Raw genomic sequence first — 26298 nt, 5'->3', positions numbered from 1 at the left:
CTTCCACGTGGTCAGAGGGAACTTACATGGGGCAGTGGCATCCTCACTTCCGTCGGTCGACGCCATCATCGACTGCCACACCGACCTCTCAACTATCGCTGTCGGATCCTCTCCAGATGCCTCTGAATTTGGCAATTTGGCTTTTTATGCAATTTTCACATTCTGACAAAATTGTTTAAATTCTAAAAAGTAATGGTGTGGACCAACAACTAGCTGGAAATCTTTTCATAGCAGTATCTACCTGAGCTTTAATTCAGATAGTACCTAAAAGTGTGTCAGTGGTCTGTGTGGAGCACTTCCCTCTGCATTACACCAATAGAGGAAGTTTGCAAATGCAGCTGCTTTTACCCAAGAGAAATCAACAAAAAAAAGAAATTCATGCCCACTTGTGATCGGCACTGCCTGGGATTTTCTGAAAATTTTCAAAGTAGGACGTTAAAAGCTGGCAATAGCAGTTGCAAATAAAGACCAATATTAATTTCTGTTTTTGGATTTGAATAAGAATAATTGACTTTTGAAACCCTGCACAAGAAGGTAGGAAATAGCAGAAGTGGCAGTTGTGTAATGTGTCAAGCAATTGCGTGTATCAACACTTTTTTTAAAAAAGAACATTAAACGTGCTAGCAAAGATTTCAACATGTTCAACCCACAATTTTTTTTGTTCAAGTGAGCTATGATTGATGGCTGCTAAGAAGCCTTTGATTGGATAGTCACAGTTTTATTCACATCAGTTGCCTCCTCAAAATCTTAAAGCATTTCGAAGCGTGTAACATTATCGAGCAGCATTTGAGCGCTGTTTAACAGGAGTCTCTCCTGTGAAATAGTCTCTTTTCAAAAGCAGCAAAAGGAAAATTGAAATATGTCTCACAACCCAAGTCCCAAGTCATCATTCCGTCGATTGGTTGTACAGACAAGATCGCCAACATCTTCTCGCAACTTTATAAAAGCAAAGACATACTCCAGTCCATTGTCTGCATCAAGTCGGATGAGCATGGATGCTTCTAGCAATTATGATCCATTGGACTTTTCCCTGCTGGATGCTGTAAGAGATGATTTCAAAACCAACCGCACAAGTGAGAAAGACAAACTCATCGAGCTGAATAACCGCTTTGTCAACTACATTGAGAAGGTGAGGTCCATGGAGCAACAAAACAAAATTCTTGAAACTGAAATACAAGAACTGAGGGGCAAAGGCGATTCCAAGACTGGGAACATCTATGACCAGGAGATTAGGAAACTGCGACAAGTAGTCGATCAGCTTACCAAGGAGAAAACCAGGATTGAAATTGCAAGAGACAACCTATCGGATGATATTCAGAAACTCAAGAACAAGTATGATTCTTTTTTTCTTTTGTTGGTATGGTGCCTGGTTAGCAGGAGATGAATATAATTTTTTCTGCGCCCCTGACTCGTTAAATCACAACTGCAACATTTATATGAGAAGAAAATTGAGCTGATTTTAAATCTTGCAAAATTAGTAGTGTACTCCTTTTCTTATTTAATTGCTAAATGAGATCCGCAATTACACACAGTGTTTGAAAACATTACAATTGGGTCCTCATAGCCGTTCTTGGCATTCAGTGCAAACGTATTTGACTTGGTTTGTGACTTAGTGTGTTTGAAAACATAGGTCTCTTTTTATTGTCAGCTCTCAAACGGACAAAGAATGAAAGATAACCAGAATAACTAGTTACATTAAAAATGTCTGGTATAATTTGATATATTCTTCTTAGTGGAGAAACAGTGGGACAGCTAGTGGAGCCTCTGCCTCGCAGTGCCGCAGACCAGGGTTCACTCCTGAACTGCTGCATGGAATTTGTATGTCCTCCCTCTGACCAGATAGGCTTCTTCTGAGTGCCTCGGCTTCCACTCACATTCCAAAGACATGCAAATTGGGAGGTTAATTGGTCACTGTAAATTGGCCCCAGAGTAAAGGTGAATCGTAGAATCTTTGGGGGAGTTGTTGAGAATATGGAGAGAATTAATGCCTTAGAATATTAGTGTACCCCACATTGATCTCATTCTCCTAATATCACTCTCCTTTTAAATATCAATGCAAAATACTCATTTATTTCCTTGCCTACAAGCTTTCAGTCCAAGCATAAATTCCCTCCTTTATCCTTGAGCGGTCCTATCCTCTACCTAGTTACCCTCTTGTTCTAATGCATATATAAAATGCCTTGGGATTCACTTTAATCCGACTTGGCATTGACATTTTAAGGCGCCTTTGGCCCTCCCAAGTCCACAGCAAACAGTTTAAATAGGAGTAATGATTGCCTATCAACCTCCTGTGTTTATGCCAAGAAAAATTATAAGTGTGCTGCTTCATTTCTTTGGGTTGTGAATTGCTGTCGGATATTTTAAAAATATATAATTATAAAGCTTTAATTTCTTACTTCTCCTTTCTACATTTCTTTTCTGTCTTATTTTTCATTTTTTTAATCCTATCTCTTTTCCTCATTATATAGATCTGCAACTAAAGTCACAATTTCAATGGCCGTTAATAGTCTGCACTGGGGAGGGAGTATCCCAGGTCCTATCAGAGCCCAACAGTTTGTATCAATTGTCTCCTTCATTCCTCTATTTAGCATTCTGTTCTCTATTATAGTTTATTAATATATTTGACCCAATAATTTATGAAGGACCTATTACCTTTATTATATCACCAGCCGACATTTCTTCCAAATGTGCAAATTGCTCCCACACCTATGTGGCCATAAATCTAACTAACAAGGTAAAGTCATAGAGTCATGAAAAGATACAGTAAGAAACTATCTACTTCAATTCACTGCATCCACACCAACCATTTACAATAATCCTATATTGATCCCATTTTTTAAATTCTCATCGAATTCATACAAGATTCTACCACACACCTACATACTTGGAGTAATTTACAGTAGCCAAATAACTCACCAGCCCGCATATCTCTGGGACATGGGATGAGACCAGACCATCTAGCGGAAATCTACACAATCACAGGAAGAACATGCAAACACCACATAGATACATACTATTGCACTCTCAAAGGACCTGTGGCACCCCACTCCACTGGACTTTCAAAAGCCATTTAAATTAGGACTTTTGGATGTAGATGTCTGAATGATCAGCTCATCAACTCATCTTCTGCATTATTCTATCCAGGCTGAGGATTGAAATACAACAACGAGAGGAAGCTGAAAATAACCTGTCAGATTTTAGAGAGGTAAGAGCGCCTGACAAGGCCAGTATTATTCTGAGACTCCGCAACCCTGCTAGCTACTATACACTAATTTATCAGAGTCATTATGAAAGTTAATTTCTACATTAAAGCAGCAAACAAACAAACTTAAACCCTTCTGAATGTTCCAACGAAAGTTGTACCAACAATGATTCAAAGCACATATATGGGTAACTACTGTTTGCCTGTTAGCCAAAAAGATTGTTGGCTGCAACCTTCCCCCCATTGTTGAACTGTTCACTGCAAGGGCCAGGAAGTGATACTGACCCCACACATCTCAACACCAAACTTGAGTTAAAATCAAGATTTAGAGTTTTAGTCAATTGATCAGCTGCCCTTACAACTCCTGATCTTGACGTTATGGAAATAAAAATGGAGAAAGGCATTAAAGGGGATTTTGATTTAGTATCACTCAATTTGTGTGATCTCACAAATACACAGTTGCTGTCTCCAAATGAGAAATTCACCCTAAAGATGTGAAAAAAATAAAATACATCAAGATTTCTGGTCTTGTTGAGAAACATTCTAGTGGTATTGCATAGTTGCATATCCTTACCACACACCCAACGATATCATACTTCCTTCCTGTTTCAGATTTCATTTCATGCACAGAACTGAAACAAGATAATTTTTAAACAAAGTATGTGCGGGTGTGGATGAGGCAGTGGTCAGGATGGGCCGCGTAGTTTTCAGCTTATTTTTCATTTTCCTGGTTCAATCATCCACCTAGTATGAATGGGCTAGTTGTCTACTTGGTCGAGTTGAGGAGATTCCTTTCTTCAGCAAAGTTGCAGTTGAACTTAGAGAACATGTTGCTCACTTTCTGTAATGACTCTGTAAAAATATTTTTTATATGCCCAACAGGATGTGGATGAAGCTACACAGACCCATGCAGATCTGCAACATAACATTGATGCACTGCAAGATGAAATAATCTTCTTAAAGAAACTTCACGATGAAGTAAGAACACAATGTCATTTAAATTCCATCAGTTTATTTATTTATAGTAAAAAATGAACTGTTGGAGGAACTTGGTGGGTCGAGCAGCATCTATAGTGGGAATGGAATTGTTAATGTTTTGGGTCCACACTGTGCATCAGGAAATACATTGCTATTACAAAGTTCAAATGCACCTTAGGGTCATAAGTGATAGGAACAGAATTAGGCCATTCGGCCCATCAAGTCTACTCCACCATTCAATCATGGCTGATCTATCTCTCCCTCCTAACCCTATTCTCCTGCTTTCTCCGCATAACCCCTGACACCCGTACTAATCAAGAATTTATCTATCTCTCCGTTAAAAATATCCGTTGACTTGGCCTCTGCAGCCTTTTAGAGTCATGGAGTCATAGAGTCCTACAGCACAGAAAGAGGCCCTTCGGCCCATCGGGTCCGTGCCGCCCGTTACCAAACACAGTCTAATTTTAATCCCATTTTCCCGCATTTGGACCATAGCCCTGAATGTTGTAGCATTTCAAGTGCCCATCCAAATGCCTCTTAAACGTTGTGAGTGTTCCCGCCTCCACCGAATTGTGACAAATAATTCCACAGGTCTTGAATGAGATTGTACAAGTGTGAATCTTACATATATCTGATTAATGTAAGTCCACCTGGAATATATATTCCTGTTTGTAGAAAGAGAATGACCAAAGGTTATCTGATGTCAGCACTTGCTGTCCTCACCAGCCACTGCCCCAGATGATGAATGCTTACTTTATCTTCGGTTTCTGTGTTGGTTTTACTTGCTTCTCAAAGCCATCAAGTTTGTAAATGGTGTGGCCCTGCAATACAGCAACGGGGCTTCCCCTCCTCCATTATAGATGAGGCTCTCACTGGGGTCTCTTCTACATCCCGCAGCTCTGCTCTTGCTCCCCCTCCCCCCACTCGCAACAAGGACAGAATCCCCCTCGTTCTCACCTTCCACCCCACCAGCCAGCGGATCCAACATCCACGAACATTTCCGTCACCTACAACGGGACCCCACCACTGGCCATATCTTCCCATCCCCTCCCCTCTCTGCGTTCCGCAGAGACCGTTCCCTCCGTAACTCCCTGGACCACTCGTCCCTTCCTACCCAAACCACCCCAACCCCGGGCACTTTCCCCTGCAACCGCACGAGATGCAACACCTGTCCCTTTACCTCCCCCCTCAACTCCATCCAAGGACCCAAACAGTCTTTCCAGGTGAGACAAAGGTTCACCTGCACCTCCAACCTCATCTATTGCATCCGCTGCTCTAGATGTCAACTTATTTACATCAGCGAAATCAAGCGCAGGCTCGGCAATCGCTTCGCTGAACACCTGCGCTCGGTCCGCATTAACCAAACTGATCTCCCGGTGGCCGAGCACTTCAACTCCCCCTCCCATTCCCAGTCTGACCTTTCTGTCATGGGCCTCCTCCAGTGTCATAGTGAGGCCCACCGGAAGTTGGAGGAACAGCACCTCATATTTTGCCTGGGCAGTTTGCAGCCCAGTGGTATGAACATCGACTTCTCCAACTTTAGATAGTTCCTCTGTCCCTCCCTTCCCCTCCTCCTTCTCAGATCTCCCTCCATCTTCCTGTCTCCACCTATATCCTTCCTTTGTCCCGCCCCCCTGACATCAGTCTGAAGAAGGGTCTTGACCCGAAACGTCACCCATTCCTTCTCTCCCGAGATGCTGCCTGACCTGCTGAGTTACTCCAGCATTTTGTGAATAAATCGATTTGTACCAGCATCTGCAGTTATTTTCTTATAATACAGCATGGGACTTGAGCAAAATAACACTGTCACATAGTCAGCTGAGAACAAGCTCTGCCCACTAAACAGTTGAAAAACCTTTGTCAGTCTGCTGACGTTTGTCCCCATCTCCTCTGCCATTCGAATACAGTAACAAAATTCAAAAAACATTATAAATCATTGTACATTTTTTAATGTATAAATATTATAAAACATTTAATATTACTTTTCCAAGTTTGAATAAGGTTTGATTAATTCAATTAAAAAATGAAAATAACCTTATACTTACCTGGTGCCTTCACAGTTGTCCCTCTTCATTGATATGCATGGACACTCTTCATGAACAGGTTCCCTATGGCAGATTCCGCAGTGGATATGATGGGGAACTGCAGCATATGGTGTTCCATTGCACCCCATGCGGAGTCTGTTATTGGAGAGCATTGTGAAGGCCGCACTTGGAGTATTGTATGCTGTTCTGGTCACCCCATTACAGGAAGCATATAGGGGCTTTACAGAGGGTGCGGGAGAAATTTACGGGAATGCTGTCAATTAGAGGCTATTAGCTATGAGGATAGGTTGGACAAATTTGGATCATTTTCACTGGATTTTTGGAGGTCAAGGGGCGTCCTGATAGAAACATAGAAAATAGGTGCAGGAGGCCATTTGGCCCTTCGAGCCAGCTCCACCATTCATTGTCATCTTGGCTGATCATCCACAATCAGTAACCTGTGCCTGCCTTCTCTCCATATCCCTTGATTCCCCTAGCCCCTAGAGCTCTATCTAACTCTCTTTTAAATTCATCCAGTGGCCTCCACTGCCTTCTGTGGCAGAGAATTCCACAAATTCACAACTCTCTGGGTGAAAAGGTTTCTTCTCACCTCAGTTTTAATTATATACGTATATACAATTATGAGAGTTATAGGTAGGGTAAACAGTCAGAGTATTTTTAAATGTCAAAGACTAAAAATGATATCTTTAAGGTTAGGCAGAGAATGTTTAAAGGAGATGTGGGGACATTTTATTACACAGATTGGTGGATGTTTAGAACCAGGGGTACTGTGAATACAGTCTCATTTAAGAGGCTTTTAGACAGGCACATGGATATGCACGGAATGGAGGAACATGGACCACATGTTGGCAAAGGAGATTAGTTTAATGTGGCATCATTTTCAGCAAAGACAATGCGGACCAAAGGGCCTGTTCCTGTGCTGTACTGTTCTATGTTGAAGAGCAGCCAGCAAGTCCTGTTTTCATGCAGAAATTTCAAACGGTGGCATTTCTGCATAGAAATGCTGGGAAGTAGTTTTGGAACTGCTGATATTTTCCACAGAATTCAGGCCCAATTAAGCCTTAGACTACATGAAGTGATGATTTGTTATTGTCTTTTAACAGGAACTCAATGAGATGCAAGTTCATGAACTGCAACATATCAAAATAGAGAAGGAATCAGCTACTCCTGATCTTTCCATGGCACTCCATGAGGCTCGTTCTCAATTTGATAAACTTGCTGCTAAAAATATTTCTGACACCGAGGAATGGTACAAGTCTAAGGTATGTTTTCAGTTATTTTTTTCCTTCGTTATTTTATGACTTCAACCTTGGTGAAATTGCTATATTTGGAATACTGGGCATGAGGAAATATTTCTGGAATGGAGCTGTTCAGAGATGGGTGCCAGTCTGGGGAAAGAATTTAAAGTATTCACTTAATCAAACTTATTTTTACCAAAGTTATTTGAATGAAGAAATGATCAATGATCAATGGGAGAAACAGATCCAAAGAAATAGCACACAGATGATATTTATAAACTGTCCATTGCTGTTACAAAAAAATATTTGGATTGTTAAAAAACACACCATAAACATTTCTGGAGAAAATGAGAATTATATATATTTAAAGCGAAGAAGAACACAACAAAAACAATAATATTCCATTTTGTCTAATGCCTAAAAAAAAATAAAAACAGGAGTAATGTACTGTATGTCATTGTTGTTGTTGTTAGCTGTTGCTATACATTAAATTTCAGTAATTTATGAATAAAAACATCCAGGTGTTTCTACACACCTTTCAATCTCTTTTGCATCATAACTAACACTTCAAAAAATAAGTAAAGGCAAAGGGAAGTGGAATGAAGCAAGGGACAGAAAAATAAAAGAGACCAATTTAAAAGAAAAATAATATCAATGTTAATTGTCTTATTTCCTCCAGCACTAATTAAATTCTGAAGGAATGAGAGACCTCTAACATTTACTGTGTCACACCGGCTGTTAATGAATAATTGTGATTTAAGACACAGCTGATAATTCACACGCAGCTGAACACAGTAAACATTTTTTTCATGTGCTCAGTGATTTCGATGTCAGACTTATCAGTGCGATGTTGCCATGCTGCAAATGGAGGGGCACCTGACTAACTCTGACTGCGGTTTCTGGATCGTTTTGTGTTTGATAATAAATTAAATATATTTTATTAAATTTTAGTTTACTTTCCTCTCTCAATTCCTTCTCTTTTTTACATCTCTATATTTTGCATTTTGTGCATGATTTCATTATGATTTAGACTTTCTGGTTAAACTCTTTGGCTTGTCCTCCACTTGGCTCAGTGAAGATTCTTCAATCTAATAAAGTGAAGAATCCTATAAATTGCTGTTCAATTTACTCTGTTGTAACATTGACCACTGTGAATCTAATTGATATTCTCAACATACAATTGTGGTCTTCATGACACAGAAGACTCCGGGTTATGGAAAATACAGGAAGAACACAGCATTGAGAAAATGAGAAAATGAGGTGGGACTATCATATGTTGAAAGACTGGAGCGACTAGGCTTGTATACACTGGAATTTAGAAGGATGAGAGGAGATCTTATCGAAACGTATAAGATTATTAAGGGGTTGGACACGTTAGAGGCAGGAAACATGTTCCCAATGTTGGGGGAGTCCAGAACAAGGGGCCACAGTTTAAGAATAAGGGGTAGGCCATTTAGAACTGAGATGAGGAAAAACTTTTTCAGTCAGAGAGTTGTGAATCTGTGGAATTCTCTGCCTCAGAAGGCAGTGGAGGCCAATTCTCTGAATGCATTCAAGAGAGAGCTGGATAGAGCTCTTAAGGATAGCGGAGTTAGGGGGTATGGGGAGAAGGCAGGAATGGGGTACTGATTGAGAATGATCAGCCATGATCACATTGAATGGCGGTGCTGGCTCAAAGGGCCGAATGGCCTCCTCCTGCACCTATTGTCTATTGTCTATTGCCTATTGAGAATACTGGAAAATTGCACTTACAAAAATTTTGTTTTTAAACAGATTTCCGATCTATCTCAAAATGTTACCCGCACCAATGATGCCCTTCGCCTGGCAAAACAAGAAGCAAATAATTATCGTAGAGAGGCCCAAGGACTAAAATGTGAAGCTGAAGCACTTAAAGGAGCTGTAAGTTACATAAGAATAAATAACACCTGCAGCCATGTATTGTATGTCATGAACTGGTTTTCTCAAAACAGTAGTTTTCCGTGAATAGAGAATATGAGAGATATTTTTGAGCACACACTAAGAATATGGATGGGATAATGGAGCTGCTAATAAATAGCACTGCTGCCTGAATGCTCCAGAAAGCTGGGTTCAATTGTGAACTCATTGTGCCTCCATTGGAACATTGGTGGCCACAGGCAGATAAGATGGTGGGGAGTATGAAAGTGAATTAAAGTGGCGGGAACTGAAAGCTGGGGCCGCACTAAATGTAAGACTCCTGATCTGAAACATCATCTGTCCATTTCTCTTCAAAGATGCTGCCTGACCCATTAAGTTTCTCCTACGGGTTGTTTTTTTACTCAGGATCCCAGCACCAGCAGTCTCTTGTGCCTGTCACCCATATTTGGTTTCTCCAATATAGAGGAGGCCATATTATGGACAACAAATACAACAGAGTAGAAGCTGGTAGAGCCGCTACCTCGCTGTGTCAGAGACATGGTTTCGATCCTGACCTTGGGTGCTATCTGGGAGGCGTTTGCACGTACTCCCTGTGAGCTGGTGGGTTTCCTCTGGGTGCTCGCGTTTCCCCCCATGTTCCAAAGTTGTGAGGGTTTGTAGGTTAATTGGCCTCTGTAAATCGACCATAGTGTGTAGGGAACGGATGCAAAAGTGGGATAACGCAGAACTAATGAGAACAGGTGATCGCTGATGAACATGGACTTGGTGGCAGAAGAGCCTGTTTCCATGCTGTACCCCTAAACTAAACTATAACTAAGTGCAATTGAATTGGTGCTTTACCTGTAAAGGGTGTTTGGACGCTTGGATGGTGGGAAGGAAAGAAGTCAAAGGACAGGTATTGCACTTCTTGTGATTGCATGGGAAAGTGTGATAACAGAGGGATTGCTTGGAGGGAATGGAAGTTGCATACCAGGGAAACATACACAGGAGGCGAGGGGATGATGCGTCTGGTGATGGAATCTTCTTTGGGGTGGCAGAACTTATGAAGGATGATCCGTTGATTCCGAAGGTAAGTATTGTGGAAAATTAGGACCGCGTAAACTGTTGTTGCTCTGTCGAAAAAGTGCAGATATGTAGTTGAGGTTCTGGTGGAGGGCTCTATCCACAAGCAGGGAAGCTACAGGTCAGGGAGAAGACATCTCCAAGGCACCTGGGCAGAAAGTCTCATCATTGGAGCGAATACAATCGGGATGGAAGAACTACAAGGAATGGAGACCTTGCAGGAAGCAGGGTGGGTGGAAGTAGAGTTAAGATAAGTTGGATGGAAGTGTAGTCAAAATAACTGTGGGACTACTGTGGGTTTGTCTTAAGGATTATGTTGTAGCGCCGATAACGTAAAAGTACTTGGTTGTGTCGGCTGTCACTCCCCGCAGTGCAAACTGCGCCTCGGCCTGGTCAAACCAGAAGTCAGGGTCATCACTCCAAAGGGGAGGCAGCTTCAACGTCACGGCGTGGAGAGCGGCGCGGTCGGCAGGATCCAAGGGGGGTGGTCCGGCAGGGTCCAGGGGCAGCTGACCGGCAGGGTCCAGGGGTAGTTGACCAGCAGGGTCCAGGGGCAGTTGACCGGGTAGTGCATGTTGAGGAACGTTCGGGTCCATCGCGACTTGCGAGGAAATGTCGAGGGTCACCAGTGTAGTGGGTCTGGACGCGGTAGGAATCAGGCAAGACGCCAGGTAAGTATTAACAGTAATTTAATCCAGCAACAGAACATCCACGCTCTCTTCAGTCTCAAGCACGAGTTATCTCTCTAGCCCCTTAAGGCAAACCCCGTAGCACTAGTCCCTTCCCTAGCCCTGTCCAACCCGTGCCGAGGGGGATGATCTAGGGAGTGGCCTAATCCCCCCCCAGGTACCGTCACAATGTCATCACATGGATATGGAGAGATCTGGAAAGGGAAGCGTCAGCGACAGGCCACAGGTTGACGAGATGAATAATGAAAGGCTTGGATAGAGTGAATGTAGAGAGAATGTTTCCATTAGTAGGAGAGTCTAGGACTAGAGGTCATAGCCTCAAAATTAAAGGAAGTTCCTTTAGGAAGGAGATGAGGAGGAATTTCTTCAGTCAGAGGGTGGTGAATCTGTGGAATTCTTTGCCACCGCAGGCTGTGGAGACTAAGTCAATCGATATTTTTAAGGCAGAGATAGATAGATTCTTGATTAGTACAGGTGTCAGGGCATGAGGAGAAGGCAGGAGAATGGGGTTAGGAGGGAGAGATCGGACATGATTAAATGGCAGAGTAGACTTGATGGGCCAAATAGCCTAATTCTGCTCCTATCACTTATGACCTTATGAGACGTATTGGATAGACTTTGGAAGATTCTAGTCAAGGGAGACGCAGAAGGGCCCTCAGATCTTCCTGATGTGGAATGGAGTTACAGAGCTACTGCAGATCCATGGTAAAGGTGAACTGGTTAGTACCAGAAAAATTGTAAATTATTGAAATGGTAAAATATATCCAAAGATACAGATATAAGTGGAAAGGGACTGGACCAGAGGAGAACTGGACCACAGAACACCTTGGACTCAGTTGTGAGCCTGGGGTGCATCAAGAGGTTCGATGCATTCTGGTCTTAACTGCAAAATTCCAGATCGTCCTCTCATGAACCCTTCAGCCATCTCATCATTCTCCATGAAACCACTGGCTAGGCAATGGCACGTTGCAACTCAGCAATGTGGATGTTGAACCTGAGTATTCGTTATAGTTGTGGATTGAAATGCCTGGGTGGTTTTGGATCACAATTCACATGGAGCTAATGGGGACTGCATTCCAGTACAAGTCACTATAAATAATAACTTTATTTTAATGGCAACGGACTTCCGCATGGAGTGAATTTTGAGACAGAAGAAGGTTAACATAGTCAGAATTTTGTGTCTGGGAAAGGATAGATTATGATGATGGTTGCAAAGAAAACAGAAGAAAATAAATGTTTATCCTTAAAACAGAAAAGTCTTCTTGAACGTCAGAAGGAAGAAATGGAAGTACAGTTTGCCAAGGAGGCAGATAAATTCCAGGAAACAATTGTGCAGCATGAAGAGGAAATAAATAATTTAAGTGAACAGATGAGCCGTCGTCTGTATGAATATCAGGATTTGCTCAAAGTTAAAACCGTTTTAGATGCCGAAATTGCAACATACAGGAATTTACTGGAGTCTGAGGAAAATAGGTGAGATTTTTACCTTAATATTTGATTAATATTTTTAACCATTGCCTGGTATAATAGAACTGTTACATCAACTTAACATTCAAATTATTGATTTTGAGACATTTTAATAACATGATTACTAGATTTGAGAATGTTCTCTGGAATATGTGAAAATTAACAATTTATTGAACAGCATACTCACATTATCAAAGTTAACAAACATTGGAATCTTAGAAACTCTAATGGATTTTACTAGTTCTTCTCGAGATTGAAGGATAATGTGTTTCATTTCATGACTAAAAGGAACGTAAATGGGGGATAAAGATATTGTTGCCAAGATATTAGATTTCATCTTTTTTTGTGCACTAAATCAATATTGTGTTTGCTCTAATACTTAATTTGGTTCACAACAAATAATAGAACTTTTGATCAAGAATATAATTGAATCAGCATGGCTTACATTGAGAAACATGTATTAAAACCGAACCTGTGCAGATCTTGTTTTGTCCGCACTCATTTTAACTTATTTTACTGCCAAACTTTGCTATGCCCTATTCACGGTATAGCAACTGCCTATGGAAGCCAGTCAGCAGAAACACACATAATGGTTGCTATGGAACAGAGAGGGGCTCCAAGGGAGAAGATAGTTCTCACATTCAGACAAAAAGATGTTGAAATGCTGCTGCACAGCATACATGCCAGGAGGGAGGTTTTGTGCTTCAGGATGACAACTGGTGCAATATGCTCCTAGTTCTACTGCCACTGTACAATAGTAGTTTAGTTTATGGTCATAGTTTAGTTCAGAGATACAACATGGAAACAGGTCTATCGGCCCACTGCGTCCATGCCAACCATTAATCACCTGTTCACAGAATATTATCCCACCTTTCTACTCCCTGCACAGGAGGTAATTTACAGAGGCCAATTGACCAACAAACATCTATGGGATGTGGGGGGAAAACTAGAGTGCCTGGAGGAATCCCATGCAGTCACTGGGAGAACATGCAAACTCCACACAGACAGCATCCGAGGTCAGGATCGAAGCCGGGTCTGAGGCTGCGGATCTACCAGCCGAGCCACTGATGCCCAATGACAGCGGTCATAGTCTATTGCAATGTATTTTGATAAGCATGGAAGTGGACGTTATTGAATAATATATACTGCACACACCCAATATTGCAAAAGGCTTTGACATGCCAATAAATATCATATAGCTTTCAGCCCACTCAAATTTTGGCATAGGCACTACTTTACCTGGAAATGATTCTTGGAACTGGTTCAATTAATCTTTGCATGAATTGTGCCAAATATTTGGCTATCAATCAATCCAGTGTTTAGACTAGAGGATGAATCTAGACTCCAGAGGAAATTGCAAAATGGGCAATATCAGGTATGTTGTTAAATGGACAAATGATTTACTGCATCTATTTTGTATTATCACTGAAAATTGATTTCATTCCCTCAACTATTTTAAATGGTAGTGAGAGCAAAACCTGTGCCAGGTTGTTCTTGTGGAATTGAATCATTAGGGGCAGGAATGCATGGCTACCTTCACTACTGCCATCCCTGCTAGGAAAGACCATTGATAGGAACTAAATAACTGACATGCTAACAAAATGCTTTATTTTACAGGATTTCTATGCCTTCTCCTTCTCTGTTCGTGAATGGTGAGTGTTTACTGTTTTTGTCCAGTTATGCAAGAACTAGTAAAAAATGCTGATATGGCCATTTGATGGTGTGCCGGAATGGGATATTGTGTGCTGCCCTGGCAGATGCATTATTAGAAGCATTTATGAATGCAAAATTAAAACAGAAAAATGATGGAACTGCTCAACACTTCAGGTAATGTAAATGGGGAGAGAAACAGTGTTAACATTTCAGGTCAATACTCTTACACCAGAACTAGAAAAATGTTTACCCCAGAAATAATTATTTATGTGATTTACACATTAAGTCATGATGTGCACCTAATATATGGGCGATGATCATTTGAAGCCCAGATTTAGAGTCACAGCGTGGTAACAGGCCCTTCGACCCAAATTGACCACACCGGCCAGCATGTCCAATCTACATCTGTGAGTGAAATATACTATAACTGCAGAGGAGATAAAAAGCAATCAGATAAGGAGAGGAGTGAAAAGGTAAAGAAATGTGCAGCCAGAGGGAGGGATAAAGGTGTAGAGGATATAGAGGATGGAGAGGAGGTGGGAAAAGGGGGGCAGGATAATGAGAGAAAGGTGTGGGGGGCAGAGATGGGGGGGGTAGTTTGCAGTTCCTCTAGTTTGCAGATTTTAGTGGAGAAGTAAAATGAAAGCACAAGGAACTGCAGATGATGGATCTCAACAAGTCAGCAGGTGGTTCAGCAGTAGAGTTGCCGTCTTACAGCTCCAGAGACCTAGGTTCGATCCTGACTACGAGTGCTGTCTGTACTGAGTTTTACCTTCTCCCCATAACCTGCATGGGAAACTCCAGTTTCCTCCCACACTCCAAAGATGTACAGGTTCGTGGGCTAATTGGCTTCAGTAAAATTGTAAATTGTAAGTATGTGCAGGTTAGTGTTAGTGTGCATGGATCGCTAGTCGGCGTAGACTCAGTGGGCCAAAGAGCCTGTTTCTGCATGCACTGTATCTCTAAACTAATCTAAACTAAACTAAAGTCAAGCAGCTGTGGAATGTTATTGCGCACTGGTCTATAGAGCAATGAACAAATCTGATCTGAACTAACTACATTTATATCAGGATACTGCTTCATTAACTTCCTTGCCTTACAGAAAAAGGTGTACATGAGGTTATTTCATCTGTCAGAAAATTGTCTGTGAAAACAATCGAGTTAAAAGATGGAGAGGTTAGTTTGCACCAATTAATTTTATAAAAGGAACAACTTAAAATGAACAAGTACAACTTGATTTTAAAGAAATTATAATGTGCTCTTGGTTTCCCCATTTCCAGGTTATCGCTGAAACTACAGAAGAGCATGAAGTAAATGTCAACAATGAAGATGACTTTAGTGAAGATGAAGCTTCCAGCTAAAGAATAAAAATTCTGACTTTTAAGGGATAGTATTCCAAGCATAAAAGTAAAATGAAAATGCTGTTTTCATTTCTCTGTTGCTCCATAGATGCTGCCTGACCTGCTGAGTGTTCCGGTGTTGACTGTTTTCATTTGAGATTTCCAGGATCAGCAATTTTTTTGCTTTTCTTTTTTCATTGTGTAGAAAAGGTTTAAGATATAGAGCTTTGTAGATTCTTTTGAGGAGCTGCACTGAAGAGTTATACCTAATAATTTGTCAAAATAATAGTAGTAGCAGTCATAGTCTGTTAAACAGTATGTAATTGCATAACATGTAGTCAAAGATTCATGAGTTCTAGAGTCATGCAACTCAGAAAAAAAGCCTTTACTGTAAATGGGCAAAAAGGGTGGCATGAGCCTTATCCCATTGCCTGCTTGATGACTGCACACGTTTATGCAATCAGCTTTTAAATTGAATTTAAACTATGCTTCACTGTATTGAGCATTGTCACTTCTGCTTAAATAACAATTTCTGAAGTTAAACAGGAGTAAATGAACATTTATCGGTTTCTTCTGCTTAGTATAACTATGTATTTCAGTGAGCCCACTTGCTGAATATAAGGTAATTAATTGCTGACAATAAGAGCATCCTTCTAAAGCCAAGAATTGTGCGACTGAAAGACCTGCCAAAGGTAACACTAAACAGCCCATTTTTTAAAGATCTTTTATCATCATAATTAAAACAGTATTTACTGTGTCATAAGTCACTGCTTCACTCTGAAGCTTCTGGTCAGCGTTTGCTTGGTCTGTATCTGATTTGGAGTAATATGTGTAGTTTTAGTTCTTCATGACCTTGACTGTTCATTCCATTGTGTTTGGATTAAGATCTTCAGCTGCAGGGAGACCAAATGGAAAGGCATATGTTTGTAAGGATTCTTAACTTCCCCAAAAATGATCTGAACAACATACCTCCATAAACATGAGGCACAAAGCATTAAAAAGTTATCCCTTGATTAGATGGCTGGTGGATGAGTCAGGTGTGTAAATGATCATGTGTGAGCACAGAGATAACAGGGAAGTAAGTGGGAGAATGAGATTAATGGAATTATTTGAAGAATTGGCATTAAATTTGTGCTCTGACTGGCCTCTCAGATAGGGTGGCACAGTGATGCAGTGGTAGAGTTGCTGCCCTACAACACCAGAGACCCGGGTTTGATCCTGGCTATGAGTGCTGTCCGTTCGGAGGTTGTACATTCTCCCTGTGACAGTGTGTGATTTCTCTGGGTACTTCGTTTTCCTCCCACATTCCAAAGGCTTCTCTAACATACAATACAATACAATACAATATATCTTTATTGTCATTGTACAGGGGTACAACGAGATTGGGAATGCGCCTCCCATACGATGCAATAATTTAATTAGCTAGTCAGTATTAATTTAAACAACCCAATGAAACAAATTGTAACAGTTTTAAAACAGAATAAAGTGCAAGTAGATCTGTGCCGGATCACTGTGCGATGTGACCATCCGGCTCAGCAGGACCGGTTCATAGCAACTATGGCCCTGGGGATGAAGCTGTTCCTCTGAGTCTGGAGGTGCGGGCGTAGAAGGCCTTGTATCGTCTGCCCGATGGTCCCTAGTGTGTAGGATAGAACTAGTGTATGGGTCTTTTCTGGTCGGTGCGGACTGTTTCCATGCTGTATCTTTAAACTAAACTAAATTATATATGAGAAATATACGAAACATTGTTCTTTTCTCAAAAGTTACATTGTACCCTTCATCAAGACTCACAGCCAAATATCAATGACATGAGTCCAGAACTAGTTTTCTTGTAGCTGATTCTAAGCAGCAATATTAATTACAAATGTATTGAACACAGTTTTACCTTCAATGCCATAATCCCAACCCAACTCATCTCCAAACTCCTGGGACTAGAAGTCAGCACCTCTCTGCCACTGGACCCTTGACTTCCTCAGTGAGGACATTCCCAGGATAATTTTCAACACCCATGTCCCACAAACCTGCATTCTCACACCTTGTAATATACCAGATTGTGCTCTAACTCCATTTACAACTTTGCAGATAACGTCCACTGTAAGGGCTAGATCTCGATCAATGGCGAGGAGATAAATAGTATAGTGTCAAATCAACAACCTGCCCCTCAATATCAGCAATGAAAAAAAATTAGCTATTGACTTCACCAAGCGAGATAGAGTACATGTCCCAATCAACATCAATGGTGTAGAAGTGGAGATGGTCGAGAGCTTCAAAACGTTAATCTGCAAGTCGAATTGGTAGAAAGGAAGGCAAACGCAATGCTAGCATTTATTTCAAGAGGCCAAGAATACAAAAACTAGGATGTAATACTGAGGATCTAAAAGGAGCTGATCACGCCGCGTTTGGAGTTTTGTGAGCCATTCTGGGCACCACATCTGAGGAAAGATGTGCTGGCTCTGGGGAGGGTCCAGAAGAGGTTTACAAGAATAATCCCAGGAATGAGTGGGTTAACAGATGATGAGTGTTTGACGGTACTGGGCCTGTACTCGCTAGAGTTTAGAAGGATGAGGGGAGACCTCATTGAAACTTACCGAATAGTGAAAGGCTCGGATAGAGTGTATGTGGAGAGGATGTTTCCACTAATGGGAGAGTCTAGGACCAGAGGTCATAGCCTCAGAATTACAGGACATTCCTTTAGGAAGGAGATGAGGAAGAAATTTCTTTAGTCAGAGGGTGGTGAATCTGTGGAATTCTTTGCCACAGAAGGCTGTGGAGGCAGAGATAGAAAAATTCTTGATTAGTACGGGTGTCAGGGGTTATGGGGAGAAGGCAGGAGAATGGGGTTAGGAGGGAGAGATAGATCAGCCATGCAGAGTAGACTTGATGGGCCGAATGGCCTAATTCTGCTCCTACCACATGACCTAATGACTTTATATCATCTGTGTGCCTATTGAAAAGCCTCTTAAAAGCCACGATATGTCTGCCTCCACCAACACCCCTGTCAGAGCGTTCCAGGCACCCACCAATATCTGTGTAAACATCTTGCCCTCCACATCTTCTTTAAACGTTTCCTCTCTCACCTTAAAGCTGTGCCCTCTAGCCTTTGATATTTCTCCCCTGAGCCAAAGCTTCTGACACTTTCATCCTACCTATGCCTCTCATAATTTTATATACTTCTGTCATGTCTTCCCTCAGCCACCAACGCTCCAGAGAAAACAATCGAAGATTGTCCATCCTTTTCAGAGCAAATACCCTCTAATTCTGGCATAATTCTGGCAAAAATCTCTCCAAATTTGCCACATCCATCCTGTAATAGGTAGGACATTTAGAACGGAGATGAGGAAGAACTTTTTCAGTCAGAGAGTGGTGAAGGTGTGGAATTCTCTGCCTCAGAAGGCAGTGGAGGCCAGTTCGTTGGATGCTTTCAAGAGAGAGCTGGATAGAGCTCTTAAGGATAGCGGAGTGAGGGGGTATGGGGAGAAGGCAGGAACGGGGTACTGATTGAGAGTGATCAGCCATGATCGCATTGAATGGCGGTGCTGGCTCGAAGGGCTGAATGGCCTACTCCTGCACCTATTGTCTATTGTCTATTGACCTGAACTGCATGCAATAGCTTAAATGAGGCCCCATTTGTAGTATTGAATTCAATTTTGGTCACTCTGCTATAAGAACAATGTCATTAAGCTGGAAAGGGCGCAGAGAAGATTTTCGAGGATGTGGCCAGGACCCGAAGGCCTGAGTTGTAGGGAGGGATGAGCAGGCTAGGACTTTATTCCTTGGAGCGCAGGTGGCTGAGGGATGATCTTATGGAGATGTATAAAACCACGAGATGTATAAAAACATCAGGTAAATGTACTGTGTAGGAAGGAACTGAAGAAGGGTCTCAACCCAAAACGTCACTCATTCCTTCTCTTCAGAGATGCTGCCTGTCCCACTGAATTACTTCAGTTTTTGTGTCTATCTTAGGTAAATGTACTGAGTCTTTTACCCAGAGTAGAGAATTAAGAACCAGAGGACACAGGCTTCAGGTGAGAAGGGAAAGATTTAAGAAGAACCTGAAGGGCAACTCTTTCACTTGGTGGGGGTTACATATGGAAAGAGCATCCAGAGGATGTAGTTGAGATAGGTATTATAACAGGATACCTTGGCCAAGTACATGTATAAGAAAGGCTTTGAGCGATATAGGGCAAATGGGTCTTGTGTAGATGGGGCATATTAGTCGGCATGGATGAGTTCGGGCAATGAGCTTGTTTCCATGTTGTATGACTTTATGACTTCTTGTACTCATAAACACATTTGTTAGATTCCAACTCCCTAAATCTCATTCTTTTTCCTGACCAGAGCCTCAACATCTCTTGTCATCCAGGGTTCCTTAGACTTGCCAGTCTTGCCCTTCACACTAACAAAAACACGCCACCCTGTATTCTTACTACATGCCCTACATTTCTCCACAACTACTTTAATACTAAAAGAATTATGGTCACTGGTCCCAAAATGCTTCCATACTTTAGTCACTTAGCCATCTAGACAGGCACATGGATCGGACAGGTTTACAGGGATATAGGTCAAATGCAGGCAGATGGGACAAGTGTGGATAGGACATTTTGGTTGGTGTAGGCAAGTTGGGCCGAAGGTCTGGTTTCCACACTGTATGACTCTATGACATTCCCATTCTCATTCCCTGAAAGGGGATCTAGTGTTTCGTCCTCTCTAGAAGGAGTCTCTGTATTGATTCAGGAACCTTCAGGAAATTTCACAAATTCCATCCTGTCTGAGCCCTTTACACTTGGGGAGGCCCAGTCAATATTAGTTGAAGTTGAAATCTCCCAAAAATACTACTCTATTATTCCAACAGCTTTCTGTAGTATTACCACATATCTGCTCCTCTAATTCCCATTGACTACTGGGAGGTCTATAATACTGTCATTCCCTTCCTGTTTCTAAGTTCTGCTCACATAGCCTCACAAGATGATCCCTCATCCTTTCTAATTGCTGTAGTTATGTCCTTCCTGTTCAGAGAAGATTAAGAGAATGCCCAATAGGGGGCATTTAAAAAACTCTTCACTGCTGCTCATTTTTAATGGCTTCTCAAGAAGGATGAATTTCTTCCTAAGCCTTGGATGTTTCATAAAGATATCCATTGGAAAGGTATGCAACTCAATTAAATTTCAACTTTATTGAAATATATACGTACATGGACAATGAAAATGTTACTTGAAGCAATATCACTGGACCATAGATCAAGAGAAACATAGAATGATAAATGGAGACACATTCCCTCCACAGATGCTGCCTGCCTGGTGAGTTCCTCCAGCACTTTGTATTTTACACATAAACAAATTACACATAAATTACATATAACATTTCTAAAAGAATTACAAAAAAACAAACCAAGAGATTTGTGCAAATCACAATTAGAAAAAGGAATCAAGTCTCCGGTAGTGCAAGAGGTGGACCCTACTGTTCCATTATCGAGGTAGGATTAGTGTTGTACAGGTCGTTTGAGGAGCCTGATAGTTGTAGGAAAAACTGTGTGATGCTTTTCTCCAGGGATGCTGCCTGTCCCACTGAGTTACTCCAGCATTTTGAGACTATCTTTGGTGTAAACCAACATCTGCATTTCGTTCCTACACCGTTGTGGGAAAGTAGATGGGATTTGATCATGGCAGAGGAGATGCCCCACCCAGTGTCTACTGACTGCATTGCATGCCAAGCATTCAACCAAACGCTTATTGCCTCTAATTTAGTTACACTGGCGGGACCTTTTTCTCACTGGTATTTTTCCATTCTCACTGGTTGGGTATTCTTTCCTTCCTCCTCAGAACAGAAGATGTTTGCTTTAAAGAAATGCCTAATAAAGTCTAAACCATGAGCTGCTGGTTTCACGCTACATTATGTGAATCATGCAGGGAGAGTTGGAATAAAAGCTTCAGTGTGACTAAAATATTCCGGTTCTCCAGCAGGATGCTGGAACTCTAAATATTTAAGTCTTAACATTCCACTCTCTTGCATTCATATCTTAATTATTAATCAAGCTCCAGACTGGAAATTCTGTTTCAACTCAAGCCACAAAGGAGCTGCTCTCATCTTTTAGGTAAAGTTATTGTGGATCATAAAATTATAGTCCGGCTGCAGATATTGTGTGAATTCCTTTCTTTCTCTACATTTCTCTTATCCTTTCATGAGAACTGCAGTTTCAGCAGAGATGGGCTGCTTCTTGTCTGTTTGACTGTGTGTAGACAGATTATCTGACCATTCTTCTGTGTAAACATTGTCCAATGATCCTGACAGGAAAAAATTGAGTGGTGTTATCATGGGGCAAGATTGGGGCCAACTATGAATAGCCTTCTGTCTGTGAGTCACTCTAGGCTCATACCTGGAGAATTTGGGGTGGCAGTCTCTTAGTTTCACTGTCAAACATCCCGAATAAGTCACTACCATAATGAAAATGAAGTAAAATCACAGAAGAGAAAATTATTATTTTACAAAATGCCAATACACTGTTACTAACGGAGTGATTAAAATGTAAAGGTATAACCACACTTTTCCAAAGGCAAGATGGGTAAAACCATAATTCACTGACTGATCTTAGTCTTAAATTCAGGTTATAAAATCCGGTCTAGCTTGTACATCCTTAAAATATTTTCAATCAATCCTCTTCCATTGGTTGCTACCAGTTTGTATGCTATTGATAATAACACTTTAGTTTAGAGATGCAGCATAAAAACAAGCCCTTTAGCCCACCGTCCATACTGACCATCGATCACCCATCCACACTAGTCCTATGTTCTCCCAGAGGAAATCTGCGTGGTCACAGGGAGAACATGCAAACACCACACAGATAGCACCCAACAGCTGGATTGAACCTGGCTTCTACCCTTGTGAGGCAGCAGCTCTACCAGCAGCTCTACATTGTTTCATTTATCTCGTAATCTTCACAGACAACTGAGTAATTTATTTGTGTATGAACATATGACATTGACAAACAGGAAAGCAGTGGATGGCCCATCAAACTTGCCCTCCAATTTATGACAGCTGCCGTATCATGAATAAACATTGTTCTTTCTTCCAGCCACCAATTTATCAACTCCAATTTGCAGCTCTATTCACTCCCTTCGAGTCCCACTCCTCTTCTGTCACCACCTCCACACCAACATACACACATAATTAACAATTCATTTGGAATTCTCTCCTTCAAGGGCAGCATGGTGGCGCCATGGTAGAGTTACTGCCTTACAGCACCCTAGACCCAGGTTCGATCCTGACTACAGGTGCTGTCTTTATGGAGTTTGTACGTTCTCCGCATGATTGCATGGGTTTTCTCTGAGCGCTCCGGTTTCCTCCCCCATTCCAAAGACGTACAGGTTTGTAGGTTAATTGGCTTCAGTAAGAATTGTAAATTGTCCATAGTGTGTGTTGGTTAGTGTATGCGGTGACTGCTGATCGGCATGGACTCGGTGGGCGAAGGGCCTGTTTCCAGGCTGTATCACTAAACTAAACTAAACTGCGCTAAACTAAACAATGAAAACCAATGCAGGAGATTACATGGACTACATATATAAATATAAAACCACATACCTTAAAATAGTGCAATGTCAACCTCATCCAGGATAATCTTAAAGGAAGAGTAATCATTTCAATTGCAAGGTTAAGGGTCTAGTCAGGGCTGCTAATAGTGGAGAAAGCAATTGGGGATACATAAATGATCAATAACGGAGCAACTGGAATCTCAGTGATCTCGCAAAGACTAGAGAGACAAGAAATATGAGCACAAGGGTGAATTTTTTTTAAAGCATCAGCATGTTGGATGACCTCAACTTAATACATGCTGGTGAATTGGAAGATACGCAGGAGAATGGTGGAATAATCCACTGCAGGTAAATGAAACATCCCATATGGAGGGAATTGAATCATTGACTGGGAAATCATATTTGTCAGGGAAACTAAAAAATAACACATTTGTCTTTTTACTGTTTAACCAGAAACGATATTCTACTCATCCAATACTGGATGTTAACATGGATGTAACAGAGTGATTGAGAGAGTGCTCGCCACATGTTGTCTGTGTACACATAGAACCAAATATTGGACAGTTTGTCCTGGTTGGGGCATCTCACTAAGTATACCACATCAGTTAAACTTTTTCAAACCCATGTAGTATTTTGAATATTTTGGCTGCAAATTGTAAACAAGCAACTGAACAGAGAAAACAATAGACGGAATCTTGGCAAATAATGAGATTTAATGACTGAGTAATAATGATTAAGAAATGTATGAGGTAACAGACAAGGGGATGAATTGGAGTAGATTAATTCAATATAGAATTAATGATATAGCATAAATAGAGAGGAGAGATTAGAAGAGAAACTCTAAAATAAGGAATTTTACAAATGTAACACACAATATACTGGATCAATGTACTAATTTACTACCAAGCAGAAGAAAGCCATACGGTTCATGCAGGCTTCAAATGAAACATCCCATATGGAGGGAATTGGAATCATTGACTGGGGAAATCATATAGGTTCACGGATGGTGTTTGCAAAAGATGGCCACTGATAATAGAAACATCCCATATGGAGGTGAAAGTCAGGAAAGTGTAAATTGGTCAGCAACTTAAGGTGATTTACAATTCACGGGGTTACTCTTCCCCTCTACTGGCCAGTTAAATAATGTACCTCGTTCAAACTCCATTATGTTTTCAACAAAACCTTGCCCATCTGTGCATTTGTGCAGAGCTTCTGGAGGGAAAGAGGGAAATGAGAGCAAAGAGCAGATCTGTGGAGTCAAAAGGCAAATTATGGAGACAGAAACCTGACCAAAAAGATTCAAGTGTTGCAAACAAGTGTTTGCAAAAGATGGCCACTGATAATAGAAAACATAACAGATTCACATGACAGATAACCAAGTCAACTTGGATTTCCAACACCAACTGAAAATGTTTGAGTTTGAGACGAAGTAACATCGATATTCAACTCAAGTCAGTGCTCCATGTAAATGTATTCATATATTAAAATTTCTATCCACTTATAGAACATGTATTGAGGTTTATGTTTCAGTTCATCTTCAGGGAGTTGCCAGAGAAAGGAATGATTAAGGAACAGAGCAGTAGCTTTGTTTTTAGCTTAGTTGTAGGGAATTTCACAATCTCAATGACTGGATGCTAGATAAAAAAGCTTGGCAATTTAGCAACTGTGCAAATTGAGAGAGGAGGTGATGTATTAGAGATGACAGTCATTCGTATAAATGTTGACCTTATAACCACAGCTTGTGAAGTGTTTCAATCCACATCTTCACACGGACTATGAGGTCAATGAACCTGCTGTCATAAACGCAAGCTTATGTTCTGAACAAAGACAGATTTAAAAGAATTAATAAGGAAACCTGGAATGTTAGCTGGGATGACAAGAATGGGGCAAAGAGGGAGGCAATGAGAGGTAGAGAAAAATGTGCAAGAAAGAACAATCCTTTTAATGCATTTTTGCTATATCCTGCTGAATAATAGCTGAAATGGAAGCTAATGTTAAATTCAACTGAAATTTCAAAAGGGAATTAGAAAACAAATCTTGAAAACAAGATTTTTCAGGTCTCTGCAATTGTTCCTATCTTCTGGAACAGTCCCATCATGAGTTGCCTATCCCTAAGCAAACAACACTTACCTGATTCAAAAACACATTCTGCGAACCATCCTATGAACCAGTGTTCTGGTGTTTTAGTATTTACTAGACCAAGTGAATCCGTTGGGCCCAAACCTCTCCTGCATTGGTGCAGCAGGCCCCCCTCCCCCTCCCTTTCCCCTCCCCCCCACTCCATCCCCCTCAACCCCCTTATCCTCCCTCCTCCCCCCTCCCTCCCCCTCCCTCCATAGGAGATAGATTTAAACTTTAAAACGTGAATAACTTTAAAAATATAACACCGATTTCAATGAAACTTCTTCCATTAGCACCAAAGGGATGACTGTGAATTTTAGGTGGGCCTAAAATTGTTGCACTATCGTGTACCATTTTGGCTGCAGTTCAGGAACAAACAAACAAACAAACAAACAAATGAGAGTTTTAGTATATAGATATTATTTCCAAATTGCTTATCTATATTCTAACCTGAATTTTAGTTTAATACAAATTTCATCATCCTTGAACTGAAATGTTGACTGATTTCTCTTTCCATTGATGCGGCTTGACTGGTTGAGTTCTTCCAGTGGTTTTTATTTTGTTTCAGCATCTGCAGTTTTAGGTGTTTTCCGTTTAGGTTTTATGCCTTTTCCACATCTTTTTCCACAGACTTTGCTGACCTATTGAGTATTTCCACAATTTCATGTTTATTTAGTTATTAATTCATACAGCATGGAAACAGACTTGCCCACGCCAACCAAAATGCCCCATCCACTCTAGTCCCACCTGCCCATGCTCAGTCCTTATCCCTCTAAACCTTTCCTATCCATGTACTTGACCAAATGTCTTCTCAAATCTCTGGACTATTTGTGATTCCATACCGCCAAATTTAGTGATCAACTTATTAGCTGCCATTTGATAACATCTTCAGTTACTTAGTTGTAACAAATCCATTAGCTAAAACAGAATGCAGAATGTTGCAGTTCAAGAAGGAGACTCATCAATACTTTATCAAAGTAAATTTGAAATGGCTGATAAGTGGCGACAATGCCAGGGATGCTAACATTCCACAATTATGTTTAAATGCCTTGCTACATTGCCTGACATGCAAATTATTTCC

At 41.1% G+C, this 26298-nt stretch overlaps 1 protein-coding gene across 1 annotated transcript; it reads left to right on the top strand.

The window, feature by feature from the left end:
• The first annotated feature begins 776 nt into the window (after window positions 1-776).
• Window positions 777-16334, top strand: LOC144603422 (vimentin-like). Its single transcript, XM_078416621.1, has 9 exons — window positions 777-1332; window positions 3145-3205; window positions 4085-4180; window positions 7329-7487; window positions 9237-9362; window positions 12363-12583; window positions 14195-14229; window positions 15333-15406; window positions 15511-16334. The coding sequence occupies exons 1-9, from the start codon at window positions 860-862 to the stop codon at window positions 15589-15591; spliced, it is 1326 nt and encodes a 441-aa protein (XP_078272747.1). The 5' UTR covers window positions 777-859; the 3' UTR covers window positions 15592-16334.
• Window positions 16335-26298: the final 9964 nt, after the last annotated feature.

This window comes from Rhinoraja longicauda, chromosome 2 (assembly GCF_053455715.1).
Source record: "Rhinoraja longicauda isolate Sanriku21f chromosome 2, sRhiLon1.1, whole genome shotgun sequence".
Lineage (NCBI taxonomy): Eukaryota > Metazoa > Chordata > Chondrichthyes > Rajiformes > Arhynchobatidae > Rhinoraja > Rhinoraja longicauda.
Note: the sequence above shows the minus strand (reverse complement) of the source record. Positions and strands in the feature narration are given on the sequence as shown.

Excerpts from the sequence above, each read along its gene's own strand:
- LOC144603422 (XM_078416621.1), top strand. The coding sequence starts at position 860 with ATGTCTCACAACCCAAGTCCCAAGTCATCATTCCGTCGATTGGTTGTA. Across the intron at positions 3,206-4,084 it reads ACCTGTCAGATTTTAGAGAG|GATGTGGATGAAGCTACACA; the intron begins GTAAGAGCGCCT and ends TATGCCCAACAG. Across the intron at positions 14,230-15,332 it reads TCCTTCTCTGTTCGTGAATG|AAAAAGGTGTACATGAGGTT; the intron begins GTGAGTGTTTAC and ends CTTGCCTTACAG.